The sequence below is a fragment of the Zophobas morio genome, unplaced genomic scaffold (assembly GCF_036711695.1).
Source record: "Zophobas morio isolate AGI-343-1 ecotype UQ-CSIRO unplaced genomic scaffold, CSIRO_AGI_Zmor_V1 ptg000044l, whole genome shotgun sequence".
Taxonomy (NCBI): Eukaryota; Metazoa; Arthropoda; class Insecta; order Coleoptera; family Tenebrionidae; genus Zophobas; species Zophobas morio.
In genome coordinates this window covers 9,808,730-9,827,712 of record NW_026972149.1, presented here as the reverse complement: position 1 = coordinate 9,827,712, position 18,983 = coordinate 9,808,730, and the positions used below count along the sequence as shown (strand labels likewise).

General features: G+C 39.4%; 1 protein-coding gene across 8 annotated transcripts; it reads left to right on the top strand.

Moving 5' to 3' along the window:
- The first annotated feature begins 812 nt into the window (after positions 1-812).
- On the top strand, positions 813-18,666 carry LOC135141461 (sodium channel protein para-like). 8 transcript variants are annotated; one of them, XM_064072576.1, is made up of 28 exons: positions 814-1,707; positions 2,691-2,867; positions 6,187-6,219; positions 7,277-7,432; positions 7,487-7,692; positions 7,740-7,868; positions 8,717-8,808; positions 8,859-9,071; positions 9,122-9,330; positions 9,380-9,544; positions 9,594-9,848; positions 10,260-10,497; positions 10,594-10,793; positions 10,846-10,942; positions 10,992-11,054; positions 11,825-12,117; positions 12,166-12,339; positions 12,398-12,560; positions 12,613-12,800; positions 12,851-13,178; positions 13,230-13,472; positions 13,522-13,958; positions 14,013-14,135; positions 14,184-14,306; positions 14,358-14,552; positions 14,599-14,844; positions 14,894-15,469; positions 15,517-18,666. In XM_064072576.1, the coding sequence occupies exons 2-28, from the start codon at positions 2,721-2,723 to the stop codon at positions 16,315-16,317; spliced, it is 6,093 nt and encodes a 2,030-aa protein (XP_063928646.1). In that variant the 5' UTR covers positions 814-1,707; positions 2,691-2,720; the 3' UTR covers positions 16,318-18,666. The 8 variants fall into 8 exon arrangements, with proteins under 8 accessions (XP_063928647.1, XP_063928641.1, XP_063928649.1 ...); XM_064072574.1 differs by having other exon boundaries at positions 9,594-9,902; XM_064072573.1 differs by having other exon boundaries at positions 7,277-7,435; positions 9,594-9,902.
- The last annotated feature ends 317 nt before the right edge of the window (positions 18,667-18,983 follow it).

Here is an 18,983-nt window from a genome sequence, read left to right as displayed (position 1 = left end):
GCACCTTCGCATTACTTTATGCGAACCCATCTGTCTGAATCATCATATATTTATAGATAGCAAGGAAAACACGGACATGTACGGAAATAAGAACTTATATGAATGTGAATATTAGATATAGACACAGCCACCGACCGCAATACAAGCGTGGGAATGGCTCAAGACCTGTTCATGTTTTTACCATTGTAGCAGAAAGCACATAAAAAAGAAAACTTATTATACGTTACTCTGTATACAAAACACAATTGCGATCGATACACTTTTTGCAGATATTGTTTATTTATTCACTAAATATAAAAAGCCACTGAAACAGAAATGGGCGATTATTTCCTTTAGCCCTCCCATTCGAGTTTTGTAGCCTATTTGTCCGCAGTAAGACATTTAATGCAACATGTACCACGAATTAAAAAATATAGCCCTATAAAATACGAAATTATGAATGAATCAATAGAAGATGTGTAAAATTTATATAAATCGATCACGAGGCACGAAAATAAGCACATAAAATTTTCGTGAACTCGCATCGTAAATATAAAAATGGTAATGAAGAATTCTTGCCCCGATTAACCGCCTATAGTATGTTCACTGTAACGAGCGTTCACGTGAGGACGGTGACGCCCCTGATTGGCCCGTTGTCGCGTGGGCGCCGGTAAACGTTATTTACGCGACGTATTATTCACGTATTACCGAAAACAAATAACTGACTTGTGTATTATTCCCCGATTAAATACGAGCGCGATTCGCGTATCACGTGGTTGTGTTTGGAATGAAAAGGTCACAACTCGTGATATTTTTACGTACGTCTGACATTTGACGTTTAGTTTCCGAGAATCACACAAATAACAAATTAAGCCGAATTACCCCAATCGATAAAGCTCGTATTTCCTTTCAGTGAGCGCGTCCATACCTAATGAGCCAAGTTATAAAGAAAATTGGAGGAATTTTCTCATTTCGCCGTCATTGCTTTATTATCTGTGCTGTGTGTAATTAAGCGATCTTGTTGTTTGAACAAAGCTGGATAAAGTTGTAGGGGCAAACACAGAGGGCGCGTCGTTCTCCATGCGGCAATGGGGGGGAGGGAGATAACAAAAACAAAGTTTGAAATTCAAACAACGGAATAACAACAAGCCCTCCGAGCTAAAATGTTAACCGGAGCGGTATTTAGAAAAATATACGCCTGAGGGGTGATTCGGCGTCCGGGCGGATCCGGGAGGGTCGCGACGGACCGTTTGATGCGCGAACGCGGAGAAATTCGCATTTGTCTGGTGTTACGATTAATTATAATTGGATATTGTCAGGGTGAAAGAAAATGTCAAAATGGGGAGTGGGAGGGAGTGTGAGGGGCGCAGCTGTCATTGGTAGAGGGCGGAAGTGTCGGTGCCGTGATTGTGGACATGGGTACCTGCGATGGTTATGCGGCGCCTGTATGCGACGCGAGGCGTCGTGACGCGAGGGGAGTAGAGAGAACATGGCGGTCGCGTGAGCAAGGTTGAACGAACTGTTAACAAACTAAAAGAGTTTGAAAATAAACCCCCGTCTAAAAACCCACGACTTTGTGTTAATTTAAATCTAAGTCAAGTGCCAATCACCACACTGTTAAAATTTTTTTAGTGCGTACTGGTATAAATATGATTAAACTTGTACAAGGTTGGGAAACAAACGCATCAAGTCAGAAACTTAAAGCAATGTTAATTAACGAATCAAACAGTTAAGTACTAACCTAATTATTTTAATTTTAATTATAGTGAGACGATAAAGACAGTACAGTTTGAGTAACGTCAAATTTGTGTGATTGCGAGGTGGTTCAGTGTTAGCTAGCAAACGCAATCAAGCTTGAAAAGCCCAAACGATGTTTTACGAATTGGCAAAGGAATGATTACCGTGAACCGTATGAATGAAGCTTCCATCAATACTAAGCACATTGATTTTAATTGATGACATCGAGAATTCAAAATGAGGTAGAAGCATTTTTTTGATACCCTCCCATAGGTTGGCATTTAAATTGCAATAGACCGCATGTCGTCGCTTGCGCGTCGATCCAAAATTTTCCCAAATCGCTTTTACCCCAATATCATACAATTTTCCTCTTAGATCACATTGAGCGAATAATTAAACACAACGCAGAATGAAACGAACATATATGCAATTTATATGCTAGAAAAAGATAAACATACTACTGCAGGAGACCCGCACAATTACATTTATCCCTGTCTCACTTTCCTTGAGAAGGCGAATGGAAATAATCAATTTTCGTTTCATCTCTCTCTTGCATCAGAGAATTACACGGTTCATGTTTTACAGGACAAGGACAATACGGCATGTTAAAAACTCATGCATATTATACTTAAAAAAAGTGATCCATTCAAATTACGACCCATAAAAGTGAAACCTCAAAGCTCTATCCCGGACTTTATTTCGGATTTTCCTCCGATGCACTTCGACGGTTCCGCGCTACTTTACCAAAAATCTATATCTGAAGAAATATGCCAACCTTGGGTTAAAGCTTCAAGTGCGCTTGATATTTTGCCGTTTCTCCTAAAATATGATACTTTGCTGCTTCCCAAGCTCAGTTTGCTTTCGTTATTGGTAATCATTCGGTTAAATCATCCTGAATTAAGCTCGTACATTCGCCACATGTTCTTGACGTTTGGAAGGCAATTCTTCCACTTTGTTCATGTGTATTGTTTTAGGGTATCGTGGGGGCCTAGGCGCGAGGAGACATGTCCGACGCCTCTGACTTATCGTCCGAGGAGGAGCGCAGCCTATTCCGTCCATTTACGCGAGAGTCGCTTGCGATCATCGAGGCTAGAATTGCAGAAGAATATGCTAAACAGAAGGAGCTGGAAAAGAAAAGAGCTGAAGGAGAGGTACATGTAAAATTCGCCTCTTTCATCGCCTCATTTCACCTCACATCTCGAAATTTTAGCATCCCAGAGACCACATATACCAATAACGGGTCACATTTATTTTCACGTTCGGCTAGACGTACGTCCCGTTTTTCATGACTTTTTTCTAACGTGACGTACGTCCAGTGACGCCCAGCCGTCCCCAGACGCGAAAATATCTGCCCCCACATTCACTCCCTTACCGAGGGTGAACTGTTGGTCGAAATTGCGCACATCTCCGACATTCTCCATGTGTATATATTATACATATATACATATATCTGTTTGTATTTATTTTCCCAGGACTCTATGTATGTAAAACAGTGCTTGAAAGCATGCATGTCTTAATGTTTATATTGTTAATACTCAAAGTCCTCGATTTTCACAGTTACATCGTCATTAACGTCATCTCGAGTTACACGAGACGAGAATATCAATTTCCCCCAGCTACCGTACCTATAAAAAGTGTAACCCGAGATTAGCCATCGCAGATTTATATTGTTCGTAATTCCTATATACATATACCTAGATTGCTTTCCAGAAAAAGCCGAACACCTAAAATTAAGCGTCACGGAAATGAATAAATAGATCAATATTTTACTGCTTGTGCTGTGGCGTGTAGAAATGATTAAAATTTGATGAGAAAAGAACTTTGCTGTATAGTGCTTTTCTTTCTTTTTATATAGTAACGTCGCCGTGTCACTTTTAAAGCCGACGTATCATCTCTTAATCTTCTCGCAAAATCAAAATCTAAAATTTAAATATACAGAAAGGAAATGTTAACAGTATAAGCTGATTGAAAATAGCGATAAATAATGCAGTAGCAAAGTTTCAAATTAGTAAACAGGATTAAAATACGTCTGAATCGAGTAAGCAACCAACTCTGGCAAAACTTATTAACTTCGCGACAATCATACTGAATTATTTAACGTCTTCTTAATGTTTAATACCCACAACTGAAGATGATAATATCCTGTTTTCCTGCCAGATAAATTTGCTATGGTAAAGCCGGCAAGATGAGCTACGATGCGGGGGTTTTAGTACGTCATGGAAATAAAAGTTAACTCAAAAATATCAAAAGCACGTTTTCGCGCGTGCTCTCGTTTCGTAGCCCAACACGAGAGAAAATTTTTGCGACGTTATAAAACCTCGAAGCACATTGGCCCCTATCGACCATATCTGTATTTGGATCGTAACTCAAAACATAAAAGCTGGCCGGTATTTCGATAAATTTTTCATTTATGTGGAATTAAAAAGGTTTTAGAAACTAAATCTATTAGATTAATAAATTTCAGCTTTGTGTGATACTGTGGATCGACATTTTTATAAATGCGAAGCCAACGTGTTGTGATAATCGATAAAAATATTTTATATTGTGAAAGTTCATCTATGTGTCGGATATTTTTTGACATTACGATTATTTCTAAAATTTCAAAATCAAACTTTTGGTAGTAATATTTCGATTTGATGGCACTCTCACTAGCAGTTGGTAACATAAAATAATGGTAAAAATCTGGTATTCAAAATACTTGAGTCCACCCCAAAGGGGTTAATTTATTCAATCCAAAATACGATTAGTCCAGAATAAATGAATTCTAAATACACACATCTATCGTGCAAAAACCCAAAATCTTCATTTTCACCCACTTGAACAGATCACGTCCTAGAATTAGACGTATCCATTACAATCATCTACAACTTCAAAGTCTAATTACATTTTGGAACATTATGTTTTTTAACTATATTTATTTGCTCGTTTACTTCTATTATTTTAACTTTGAACATAGATTTCTAATTTTGAAGATAGGCAACCAATAATACTAATGCGTATTACCACTAAAACACGTACCATCACCTACCTAATTAGTTGTGGATGTTCGTATGGAACAACTGGGAGTTTTTCCCATTTCTTTGGGAATTTGTACGGTGGCACAGAGTAGTTTGGAGTAGAATATGCTGGATTTTCAATATTATTTGGATGCTTGTCGTTTGTATGTGTTTATTTTAGGTTAAATTTTGTAGACCATTTTTAGACTAAAAGAAAGATACAATGTCGTTGTTAAAGCGCACCTAGGAACTAGATAAATGTCTATCTAGACTATGTTGTAGAAAATTATACGCAGTGCGACAAAAAAAAAGATATTAGAGTTGGCTCTGTTTTACATTACTGTTGGTGTCACTTATTCACAGCATGTATTTCTTTAAATTTTTCTTAATTACGGAAAGAAATTGCGTAAATGTGAAATCGGACTATAGCTAAAAAATAAAATATTTATCTGTGACGGCAAAATATACTGGAGCCCGTCTTTTAATTGATGGTAAAATGTTTCAGAAACATGTATGTGAAATATCATGGAATGTGTTTCAGAGACATTACGTTCTTTTAGAACTAGATTATTTCTGAAAAATTTACGATGGATGCTTACAAAAAAAAGTCTTATTCCCTTGTCAAAATATCTAAGTTTTTATTGTTTTATTGATCTCGGAAAATGAAATTCTAAGGGGTGCTCAACTAGGATTTAAATTACCATTGGAAGTTGGCGCCCTGAATAATACACCGACTTTTTAGGCCCAAACCGACTGAATTTAAATGCATGCAAATATTAGTCAACTCGTGTCAACTAAGTACAGTCTTTGGCATATGATATGACATTCACGGAATTACCAACTAAAGCTGGAGAACAGCAGCCGACTCTAATTTCCTTTTATGAAGGTGGCACGCCGTTTTTAGAACATTATTTTGGCTGCAGTTACCGGGTATTCAATCATTCTCAGATGTTGATGCCTTTGAACATTTTCCGAATAAGTAAAACGATAACAGGGAGACGACAAGGTGAAGGTAATCAATATGACACGGCAGTCTACATTTTTCTCGTTAGTTCTTCAACCTGAGATGCTTGGAAGATGAGAAAAACCTTCTACTTTTCCGACTGTTTTAATTATGCATTCTCATATCATATTATAAATGTTTCTATTTCTGTGTTTGTTTAGCCGAGTGGTGCTTCGTTACGTGAGGGATTTACAGTATAAAGTAATTTTTCCATGTCCATTTTACGCATTTTTGTGTTCATTGCGATTTGAAATGCAATTTCTAGTAAAAAAGCGCGTTTGAAAGTGAGATCATTCGCCAATGGCGTATCATGAGAGTGGTAGTGTAGCTACTCCTGAGGCTAGTTTTAGGAGTCGTGTGATTGATTGGTGGTCCTTCTCAGGCTGACTAATCACCACGGAGTCGTGTGATGTAGTGTAGCGAAGCGATGTTTGTGCTTATCGATGTTAAATTATATAACCTTTATTGCAGACCGGTTTTGGACGCAGGAAAAAGAAAAAAGAAGTAAGATTTCCTCATTAAAAATGCTCAAAAGAGTTGCTTTTTAGGTAATTAATGCCTCTGACGATTTTTCAAAATTTTTGATGGGTAACGCCACGATATGGCTCACAAACCACTGTTTCCTCTGTTTCCTTTCTCTTCTATATCGTCAGTTGCATCTGAATAAATGCTTCATTTTGTTCATGCTTGATTAGATGATTTACTGCATCTCCACCGTCTTGTGTGCATTATTTTGAATTGAATTTAAACCGTGATCACACGACTGACAACCACTCAACACTGATTTCGTTCAAAAAGAAGCCAGGGTTTGACACAGTGACACATGAACCACTGACTCAGCGAGTTGAAGCATGTTTGATATTAGTTGAATGAATTAAATCGAGTTTAGATAAGGCTTTGTTTAATTTTATTCCACTCTCTAAAACTTTCAATCAACATTGAAGATAGTGGAAGCGTTAGCATTACCGCTGCAACACTGCTTTAGTTCTGGGTAGACTGCCATACACAGCACAGTTTACACGATAAAAACCAACTGCCAACCACGAGCACACACGATCGTCAAACCTCAAGTTTGATGATTTTTGAACACACGTTCAAACGACAGCACAGACCATTTGCGACAGAAATAACTCACAACAGCTTCTGAAGCTTGAAACTGTACAGAAAAGTTGACTTGAATCAAGCAATTGATTGCAAATCAACTGTATACACTGAACAGTTGCATGTTGTATGTGTTGCAAATTTCTCTTCTTGAGTAGAGTTTGTAAATATGGAGTTTATTTTGTTGTTGATCAAGAATCTGTATCCACTCAATAAACCAAAGGAAGAGAACCTGCGTTATTCCGTTTACCAGATAAGATGGCTATAGTGAATCTTTTGAGCCTGTGTGTTTTTTCTTATTATTAATTGGAAGGTCTGACATCACTTTTTCCACACGACACATGTTAAATTCTACACGCAATACCACAGAGCGAGATTTTGCCGATGTACCGGAAGGTAGATCTGCAAAATTGTTAACAGTTGCAATCTTCAAGTCTTCTAAGACGGAGTCTGTACGCAGATTCGGTATGAGGACGAGGACGAAGATGAAGGCCCCCAACCTGACGCAGCTCTGGAGCAAGGATTACCTTTACCAGTTCGTCTTCACGGTGGATTTCCCCCGGAATTGGCCAGCACACCGCTCGAAGACATCGACCCTTTTTACCACAACCAAAAAGTAGTATGATCGCCGAAACTGGATTTTCCGGATTATCAATAACTTTGTTTTCAGACTTTTGTAGTAGTTAGTAAAGGCAAAGACATATTCAGATTTAGTGCAACCAATGCTCTATGGATACTCGATCCTTTCAATCCAATCCGTCGGGTAGCCATTTACATTCTAGTGCATCCTTTGTTTTCTCTTTTCATCATTACCACCATCTTGGTCAATTGTATCCTCATGATTATGCCCACGACACCCACCGTAGAATCAACAGAGTAAGTCGCCTTTTGTGCCTTGTTCAAATCGCAGTGTGCTGTTTTAGAGTAATTTTCACTGGCATCTACACGTTTGAATCAGCTGTGAAGGTGATGGCGAGAGGTTTTATTCTTCAACCGTTCACCTACCTTAGAGATGCATGGAATTGGCTCGACTTCGTAGTCATAGCTTTAGCGTGAGTAGCTTAGACCTAGACCATAGACGTTACTTAGATTAGAGTTAAATCCCGTTTCAACAACTAGCCGATCTATTTATATCTATATCATCCGTTTTGGTTGTACCCTATAAAATTTTATTAACCTTTTTTGACACCAAAGGTTTTGACGCCATACACACCCTACGGAATCTAAGAATCAACTTTTGGGACCTCAATTCTTAACCGAGATGCCGTCGTCCGGTAAAACTTTATAGGTACAAGCAAAACGAACAGACAATAAACATTTTGGTATCGTATAAGAGAACAGCAAGAGCAACCGAAATCAAAACAACACTTCCACCTTCACAAACGAGTTAGACTAGTGATGACAGAATAAAACAACCCCAAAATCTTGTCTCTATACGTATATATGAAATTTGTTAACAGATGCATCTATTCCTTCATTTTTCAGTAATTTCTTGTTTATGGAAATTTGATCTAACGTTCCTTTTACTCCACGCCTTGATCAATATTTTTATTGGCTTAAAAGATTGTAATTTTGGCTAATTGCATTTAAAATATACAAGTGAGTTTATTGTGTCTGCTATTGTCTTCACCAATGTAGAACGATTCGTAGTTTTATTAGAAATTAATACTTGTTCTAAAAACTAGATCCCAGCAAACACATAGAATAGATTAGTTCTAATTTCAGTTAGAAGTGAACCGAAACATAGATACTTTTCGTAGATTTAGACTGTTTATGAAGTTAGTAAAAATTTTAAGCATTATGACGTAAATTGTGTTGTTTAGTATAATATGAAAAAGAAACCGCTTTTAGTAAACCGCGAAAAAATCTAAGAAATATCTTAAAAGAACTGATTTTACAGTTATGTTACCATGGGTATAGACCTTGGGAATCTTGCTGCCTTGAGAACATTTAGGGTACTACGAGCTCTAAAAACTGTTGCCATTGTGCCAGGTAACCCTCCTTTCTAAAAAAAAGCAACTTTCCTTACACCACTTTTCAAGGATTAAAGACTATCGTCGGAGCTGTAATAGAATCTGTAAAAAATCTACGAGATGTGATAATTCTAACGATGTTTTCGCTTTCTGTATTCGCACTGATGGGTTTACAAATTTATATGGGAGTTCTAACACAAAAATGTATCAAAAATTTTCCCATGGACGGTTCATGGGGGAACCTCACCGCCGAAAACTGGGAGAGATTTATGAGTAACGAAAGTAAGTAACCGTTTACTTAAAAAATCGATGTTCTAACACACCACCTGTAGCCAACTGGTATTACGACGAAGACAAAGGAGAGCGACCGTTGTGTGGGAATTCTTCTGGTGCCGGACAGTGTAAACCGGGCTACATGTGTCTCCAAGGTTACGGTGAAAACCCGAACTACGGATACACAAGCTTTGATACATTCGGTTGGGCCTTCCTTTCAGCCTTTAGATTAATGACCCAGGATTACTGGGAAAATTTATATCAATTGGTAACGCAACGGTCACCCTTAGAACTAAACTTACCGCTCACGTTTGTAGGTTTTGCGATCGGCTGGTCCTTGGCACATGTTATTTTTTATCGTTATTATCTTCTTGGGCTCGTTTTATTTGGTTAACTTGATTTTGGCCATTGTCGCCATGTCGTACGACGAACTGCAGAAAAAGGCACAAGATGAAGAGGAAGCAGAAGCGGAAGCTATTAGGGTAGATCTGGCTTAAACGCTTCATTTGGCTTCTCACGCTTTGTCTTTAGGAAGCCGAGGAGAAAGCGAAGGAGAAGCAGGACCGCGCAGACGCGAGGGCTGCAGCGGCGGCCGAAGCCGAAGCTGCCGTGGCAGCTGGCGCTGGCGGTGGCGGCGGCAGCGGCGGAGGCGAAGGGGGTCACGATATCGTCAAATCGTCTTCGGATTATTCGTGTCACAGCTATGAGAGCTTTGTGGTGCAAGCCAGCGGTCAGGACGACAACAACAAGGAAAAAATTAGCATTAGATCCGAGGGATTAGATTCCGTGAGTGAACACAGAAGAGTTCCTAATCTGAGCAAGATACGGAAAGTCAGCGCTGTAAGTGTCTTGATATTTGAAGGCGATTCAATATACATCAGTGACATTGCTTTCAAAAAGACTCCGGTTGATGTCAAAGTAAAGATCATGACAATTATAGTGTTTAGACTCTCTTCCAACTACTTTCACATTTAACGCCAGCACTTTATTTTCTGCTTTCTTTTTAGTTCATCATTCTTGCGCAAGTAAATTTTGGTTAAGCCTTTGTTACGGTGCAGGTCGGAACGAGTCAGGAAGGGTGATAGTCAGAGCTTTTTTCGGCATAGTATTGTGGGTAGACCACTATGCTACGCTTTCTTTCACACAAACTTTAGATACAAACACGTCACGCATGTATAGACCGTGTCCCGTATACAGGCAAGTTTGAGTCTACCGGGATCTCCGTTCAACCTACGAAGAGGATCAAGAGGAAGCCACCAGTTCACCCTCAGAAACACCAGGCACATGGTGGGGCCAGGGGACCGCAAGCCGCTGGTGCTCTCCACGTATCTAGACGCGCAAGAACACCTCCCCTACGCGGACGACTCCAACGCCGTCACTCCCATGAGCGAAGAAAACGGAGCCATGGTGTTTCCTATGTATTACGCCAACTTGGGTACGTAAATGGCGCAGTCGGTAGGATGCATTTTTTAATATTTTGAGTCTATTGTATTCTTGTGTTTGCTGTTACATAACATGATTCAAACTCAAGGGTCGCGTCATTCTTCGTACAATTCACACGCTGCGAGGATGTCGTATACATCTCACGGAGATCTACTAGGAGGGTTGATTGGTAGCGGGAAAATAACAACGAAAGAGAGTCAACTGCGGTGTCGGTCAATAAGGAATGCTCCTCCTGCGGCTACTAATTCTTTCTTCGAAATTACGCATAAGGCTCATAGGGGTGACTACGTAAGTAAGAATGACGTTAGAATGAGTAGGTAATCTTAAACGATTACAACAGGATGGTCCTACCGGACAACTTTGCGAATCAAAACTGAAACAATTAGGTAGTGCGTATATGGATAGTAATCAAAGACAGACCGTTGTGGATATGAAAGGTTACTTTATTTAATTAGTGCATTCGGTTTAGTAATAACAAGGTTTCAGATGTAAAAGTACTCAATGACATCATCGAACAGGCGGCGGCAAGTGGTGGCAACGAACACGGAGGTAAACCCTAGTTTCTTTTTACTCCCAAAACTACATCCCTTCACATAAAACATAAACACGCTTTACTGAAACACTATAGAATCGCACTAACACACCTATAAATATATCTCGTCTCAAACTAATGATATTTATTTACTACAATTGTACAAAATGGACGGAATTAAAACAAGAAAAACTTAAATTAGGTAAATAAAAAGCAGTAATAATTTCAATAAGTAATCTGTGAAGCACTAAATCCATACGTATTGAAGCACCGAAATTGATATGATTAGCTAGACATCATGAAGTCCTTAGACCCTTAATTGTTTACCAGTTTTTTGTATAGCTAAAGCTCCTCCGCGTTAGCTAGAAGAGCTAGTTAAAACGGGCTAGGACAACTCAAACAGTTAAGGAGTTTAGTTTTCACTAGAATCTTTTAGATTTGGTGTTAATCATTTAGTTAGAATAAATTGGTGTATTATTAAAATCAAAGTACCATTTCATCGGCATATTGGCTGCGTATATTTGTGACGGCATGAGCTTCTAGTACGTATATTGGCCTTCATTGTTCTTAACCGAAAATAAATACATAATTGACTCTCTGTACTTGCGGTACTCTTCGAGTAACTCAGCAATACTTTATTAATCCTTAACTTGCTTATGAGAGCGAATGTGATGACAATACAGACTTAACCAGCGGTTAAGAACGGCTGCTCCACTATCGCATTGCACAAAACCTCTTTCCCCAAAAAAGAGTGTGTCAATATCACTTCTACTAATACTTCGTTCAGTTTCTGTTTATATTTTCTCAGCAAACAATAACGACGAAAACGAAGAGGAAGAAGAAGAACCAACTGTGATGGAACGTGTTCTAGCTAACACCTTAAAAATAATTGACATTTTTTGCGTGTGGGACTGCTGTCAGTGCTGGATCGTGATTCAGAAATTCGTGGCGTTAGTTGTTTTCGATCCATTCGTCGAACTTTTCATTACGCTTTGCATCGTGGTCAACACTTTGTTCATGGCTTTGGATCATCACGACATGGACAAAGATCTAGAGAAAGCTTTAAAAAGCGGAAACTATGTAAGTTACTCTTTACCGAAGTCCGACAATTCTAACTTTTAATTTTAGTTCTTTACTGCTACTTTCATGATTGAAGCAACTATGAAACTGGTCGCCATGAGTCCGAAATATTATTTTCAAGAGGGCTGGAACATCTTTGATTTCATAATTGTAGCTCTATCATTGTTAGAACTTGGTTTAGAGGGTGTTCAAGGATTGTCAGTTTTGCGGTCGTTTAGATTGGTAAGTAGTTATTCGTACAAAGGTTCCACGAAGCAATATCTGCATTACTTGATTTCAGTTAAGGGTGTTCAAATTGGCGAAATCGTGGCCAACTTTGAATTTACTTATTTCCATTATGGGTCGAACCATGGGTGCTTTAGGAAATCTAACGTTTGTGCTGTGCATTATCATATTTATCTTTGCCGTGATGGGCATGCAACTATTTGGGAAAAATTATACAGGTACTGCACCTCCCCCCCATAATTTCCAGTTACCAAAGAAAGTCTCTTTCAGACAACGTCGACAGATTTCTTGACCACGAACTTCCAAGATGGAATTTCACAGATTTCATGCATTCCTTTATGATAGTATTTAGGGTGTTGTGTGGAGAGTGGATAGAATCTATGTGGGACTGTATGTTAGTAGGTGATGTATCTTGTATCCCATTCTTCCTAGCAACTGTCGTTATTGGCAATCTTGTGGTATGTAACTTTTTCGCTATCGTAGCAAGCAACCACACTGCTCCTTCTAGGTTCTTAACCTTTTCTTGGCCCTGCTTTTGAGTAATTTCGGTTCCTCGAATCTCTCGGCACCAACCGCCGACAACGACACTAATAAAATAGCAGAGGCCTTCGACAGAATAGGTCGATTTGTAAGGTGGATAAAGGCTAGTGTTTTACATATGGTGAAAATGGTGAGGTTTAAACTTACCAATCAGATATCGGATCAACCGTCGGACGAAAGAGACTGTGCGTTAGAAATATCCGAGGACGAAATTTTGGCGAACGGGTTAATGAAAAAGAACCCGAAAGATCGGGTGGAGGTCACCATTGGAACGGGAATGGACCTTACCGTTCATGGTAGACAACAAAATAAGATTTCGGTACCCAGACTGTCCATTTCTTTTCTAGGTGACTCAAAAGTTAATTTAAAACGGGACAGGAATAGTATCAGTAAAAGTAAAACGATAGGTAATTCAATTTTGGACCACAGTGACTTCATCAGTCATCTAGATGATGACGAAATTAGTAATAAGTCTTACGGAAGCCATACATACGGGTTTAAAAACGATAGCCACAAAGGTAGTGAAGATATATTAGATGAACAAGAAGAAAAACGTGATGCTAGTAAAGAGGAATTAGGTATCGCCGAAGGTAAGCCTCCAACGTAAGCTTTGGTGACCAATTATCACTGCATCTTCAGAAACTGAAGAAGAAGGCTGCGAATGTAAGGAGGCCTTAGCTGACGACTATATAGACGCAAACACCGAAGACATCATAGACGAATATTCGGCCGATTGCTGTCCAGAATCTTGTTACAAGCAGTTCCCGTTCTTGGCAGGAGACGAAGACTCGCCGTTCTGGCAAGGCTGGGGAAACTTGAGATACAAGACGTTCCGTCTTATCGAAAACAAGTATTTTGAAACGGCAGTCATCACGATGATTTTGTTAAGCAGTCTGGCGTTGGCGTTGGAAGACGTTCACCTGTCGAAAAGACCAGTTCTGCAAGATATTTTATACTACATGGATAGGATATTTACCGTGATATTCTTTTTCGAGATGTTGATCAAATGGCTAGCTTTAGGATTTCAGAAATACTTCACCAACGCATGGTGCTGGTTAGATTTTATTATTGTGATGGTACGTTTTGCTTGGAAGGTGTAACCATGGAACTAACCGTTCGTTTTGCTGTAGGTGTCATTAATCAATTTTATTGCATCTCTTTGTGGTGCCGGCGGTATTCAAGCATTCAAGACCATGCGAACGCTTCGAGCTCTGAGGCCGCTACGTGCTATGTCGCGGATGCAAGGAATGAGGGTAAGACAGTCATTGCAACAATACCATTTTCTGCCACGACTATCGTAGGTTGTGGTAAATGCGCTGGTGCAAGCTATACCATCTATCTTCAATGTCCTGCTAGTGTGCTTAATCTTTTGGTTAATTTTTGCTATAATGGGTGTACAGTTGTTTGCTGGTAAATACTTTAAGGTACTTTTGGTAAAGTACAAAAGCTCGGTACTCACTAACGTGGAATTTTAGTGTGTGGATGAAAACAAAACGACGTTGAGTTACGAAATCATTCCGGATTACAATGCTTGCAAAGCGGAGAACTATACCTGGGAAAACTCCCGAATGAATTTTGATCACGTGGGGAAAGCATATCTGTGTTTGTTTCAAGTTGCTACGTTCAAAGGCTGGATACAGATTATGAACGACGCCATTGACTCTAGAGAGGTACTACGAGGATAGCTTGAGGCTTGATCTAACCGTTTTCTTTCAGATACATAAGCAACCTATACGAGAGACCAACATTTATATGTATTTGTATTTTGTCTTCTTTATCATATTTGGATCATTTTTTACACTGAATCTGTTTATCGGTGTGATCATTGATAATTTTAATGCGCAAAAGAAAAAAGCGGGAGGTTCGTTAGAGATATTTATGACGGACGACCAGAAGAAGTACTACAACGCCATGAAGAAGATGGGTTCGAAGAAACCGATGAAAGCTATCCCGAGACCAAGGGTAAGTACAGACGGGGTAGGGTTTATTGACGCTCAAGGGAGAGTTGTAGTGGCGACCTCAAGGCATCGTGTTTGAAATAGTGACAAATAAAAAATTCGACATGATAATCATGTTGTTCATCGGTCTGAACATGTTAACGATGACTATGGACCATTACCAGCAAAAGGAAACGTTTACCCAAGTATTAGACTACCTCAACATGATTTTCATTGTTATATTTAGTACTGAGTGCCTAATGAAAATGTTTGCTTTACGGTATCACTACTTCACGGAACCTTGGAACCTATTCGATTTGGTAGTGGTGATATTATCAATTTTGGGCTTGGTTTTGAGCGACTTAATTGAGAAGTATTTCGTGTCACCGACACTACTGAGAGTGGTTCGTGTGGCGAAAGTCGGAAGAGTTTTGCGTTTGGTGAAAGGAGCAAAAGGCATCCGCACACTGCTTTTCGCATTAGCCATGTCACTGCCTGCACTATTCAACATCTGTTTACTGTTATTCTTGGTCATGTTTATCTTTGCCATTTTTGGGATGTCATTCTTCATGCACGTGAAGGACAAGAGCGGATTGGACGACGTTTATAACTTCAAAACATTTGCTCAATCCATGATTCTCCTATTTCAGGTAGGTTGGAGTCGGGTTTAGGTTTAGGCTGAGGGGTTGTTGTTTAGATGTCTACTTCGGCCGGATGGGACGGGGTTCTCGACGGGATCATCAACGAAGAGGACTGCAAGCTGCCGAACAACGAGATAGGAGAGACAGGGAATTGCGGGAATTCCACCATAGGCATCGCCTTTCTGCTAAGCTACCTCGTTATTTCTTTCTTGATCGTCATCAACATGTACATCGCTGTGATTTTAGAAAACTACTCCCAAGCGACCGAGGATGTACAGGAAGGGCTGACCGATGACGATTACGACATGTACTACGAGATCTGGCAACAGTTCGATCCTGATGGCACCCAGTACATCCGCTACGATCAGCTCTCGGACTTCCTGGATGTACTGGAACCTCCTCTACAAATCCACAAACCTAACAAATACAAAATAGTTTCGATGGACATTACCATTTGCAAGGGTGATCTCATGTTTTGTGTAGATATCTTAGACGCGCTAACCAAAGACTTCTTCGCCCGGAAGGGCAACCAGATCGACGAGTCTACCGAACTGAGTGAAGTGCAAACTCACCCGAACGAACCCGGTTATGAACCAGTGAGCTCCACTCTGTGGAGGCAGCGCGAGGAGTACTGTGCGAGGCTGATCCAGAACGCGTGGCGCAAGCACAAGCGGCAGCGCAGCGGCGCCCCAGACCAGTCGGACGAAGGGGAAGCGGACGGCGACAAAGACGCCGAGCTGGAGGGACGCCAGACGGCCGTTCTGGTGGAAAACGACGGCTTTGCGACCAAAAACGGGCACAAAGTGGTGTTGCACAGTCGCACACCCAGCGTCAGCTCCAGGTCCGCGGATGTCTGAGACAGGCCCCGCCCCTCCTTGGTGCCGCCATAGTGGACACTGCAGCAAATTTTTATCTCGGCTGCCCTCCAGACATATCCTCTTATTAAATACATCGAATTACGTTCTTCGGCCGGGTCGCGTTGGCCGCACTTCACTGGATCGTCCGAGATAAAAACTTGCGTAGAACGAGTATGCGCTGTGTAGTTTGATGGAGAAGGTATCGTAGATTATCAAATCAACTGCTTTTGCTGCTCATATCGCTATCGACGGCGTCACCGTCGTCGGGTTTACTTAGTATCTTCAATAATCCACACTCTACTGAGTCATAGTTATATGAACAGTGAACACACGATCGGTTTTCTGTACAATTATCATGAACCCACGACGAGCAGCAACGATGTCCCAGCATTCGCTGCTGCTTGCCCGAGGGACTCGAAAATTCTACAAAAGACTAATCGCGAGGGAAAGACGGTTGATCATTTTTGTACAATCCCACAAGTGAGGTCCTATTAATTTCTAATGTAGTATGAGTATTCCATATCCTCGCGCGAAGACGCGCTCTAGTAATCGTAAGTATATGCAATTCGAATTAATAGGACGTCGCTGGTTCAGTCTAGCATCAAAGTACTTAGACTGGCCAGTTAGGATACAAAAAATAACTTCAATCCTCGACCGGTCACTCTCCAGTAACTCGGTGACGGTCGTCATTTTGAGAACACACTTCCCAAGTGGATCCCAAAATGCGAAGTCAAAATCTGAAGTCCTGGGGGTTGACGGGTCGGGCTCACATTCCCGAAGGGTGCAACTCCGAAACAGGGGGTGCCCCCTTCGGGAGTAAGTCGATTATATTCTAAACGGGCACGAAGGAACAATAATTTACTTAGTAAGATAAAAAGTGAACTGTTTAAAAATTACATCGAGTTATTAATAAAAATATGGTGCTTTCTTCACTTGCTAGTCTTCAAGCTACATGGACCGTATAACGGAGGAGGGGCAAATGGGTTAAAATTGAAAATCACACAAAATTTTCATATGCCTCATACAATATCTAATGTAAATTTGTATGTGTGACATTTTTTCAAAAAACCACTTTTTGACAAGCAATATAGCACATGCTGTAACTATTTTTGAAATATGTGCTTCAATACAATTAGCTTTGGAAATTTTTGATTTTCACACAATAACAGCATTTTACGACTTATTGATCGCACGAGTTGTACAAATTATACACACTTGTACATTATAATGTTAGTTAAACATGTTTAAATTTTTTTTATCATGGCTGGACCATATAAACACACTAGTTTTTTAATATTGAGTCCCGAAATTTTAGTTAAGTACGGACAAAAATGTCACCCATACCGTTGCAAATATTTTATTCGAAATAAATTCCATATTTAACTATAGAACAGTTCAAAAACTGTGTTCTACGTTATAATAATGCTGTTATGTTATGTTGTTTGATTAGATATTATTGTTAAAATTTTATATGAATATTACGGATTTGGTTAGTGTTTGTTGACGTGGTTAAATGCAGTTAATTATTTCTTAGCACCATTAAATCTACTGTTATTCCCAGACAGTGATTTCAATGGGTGTTGGCGTTCTGCTGAACCTCACTTGCGTGCGAAGTCAGGCCTTAAAAGTTCGTGTACAGTTCTAGCCATGACAAATAAAAATTTTTCTTAAAAAAAATCTTTATTATTTCGGAAAATCATACTAACAACCAGAGCTCATTCAAACACTCACCATTGACGGAATGTAAGTGATATAGTAACTATAGTGTGTTTCATTCGTAGTTAAATTTAATAAAACGAAACGACGGCAATCGACACAAATGAAACACACTATAGTTACAGGTTTCGTTACATCTACTATTTCAGTAGCAGGTCCAAATGTTAATTACTCTCCACAATCAAACAAAAACTTTATAGTGTGCCGCATTTTACTCTAAAATATACGCACACATTGTTACGTGATTGTGAAACAGACACAACTGATTTTGACAATACACTGTGTGGTTCCATTATTTTCCAAACGAAATAGACGCGGTGTGTTTGATTCTTTGGAAATCTTATCTACCTACCGAAGACAAAGAAAAAGAAAAGTGCGTTACTAGATTTGGGAAAGAATAGACACACCGTGAGTAATGTTCCAGATATATATTATATATACAAGATTTGTATTTATGTTGGTACCTGTTTTTTGTAGCACCGCTCATACTAAGCAATAGTGTATTGTGGATCAGTTTCTTTTCCACTTTCAGTCCCTACTTATTTTTTGGAAGGTTTATTTTAAAGTGAGTGATTCAAAGAGCAATTTATTCATTCACAAAACACGGGATGAAATTTTTGCACAACTATATACTATCTGGTGTAAAAAAATGCGCAAAATGAAGTTTGCTTATTTACCTACTAGCATTAGGTATAGCATTCATTTTTCAACAGCACGAGTGACAAACATAAATTTCAATTGTTCATTTTTTTACGCCTAGATACTATGCTTCTTAATATTTTGCAATTTATTTTTCATTATAACGCGTGTAGATACATGTAACATACACTCTAAACTCGTGTTCGGTACATCGTATCTACATTTTGACAAGCCATTCATGTAATATAATGAATAATCATAGTATTACAACATATATACATATAATTTTTCTAAGCAATCGTTGTTTTTAG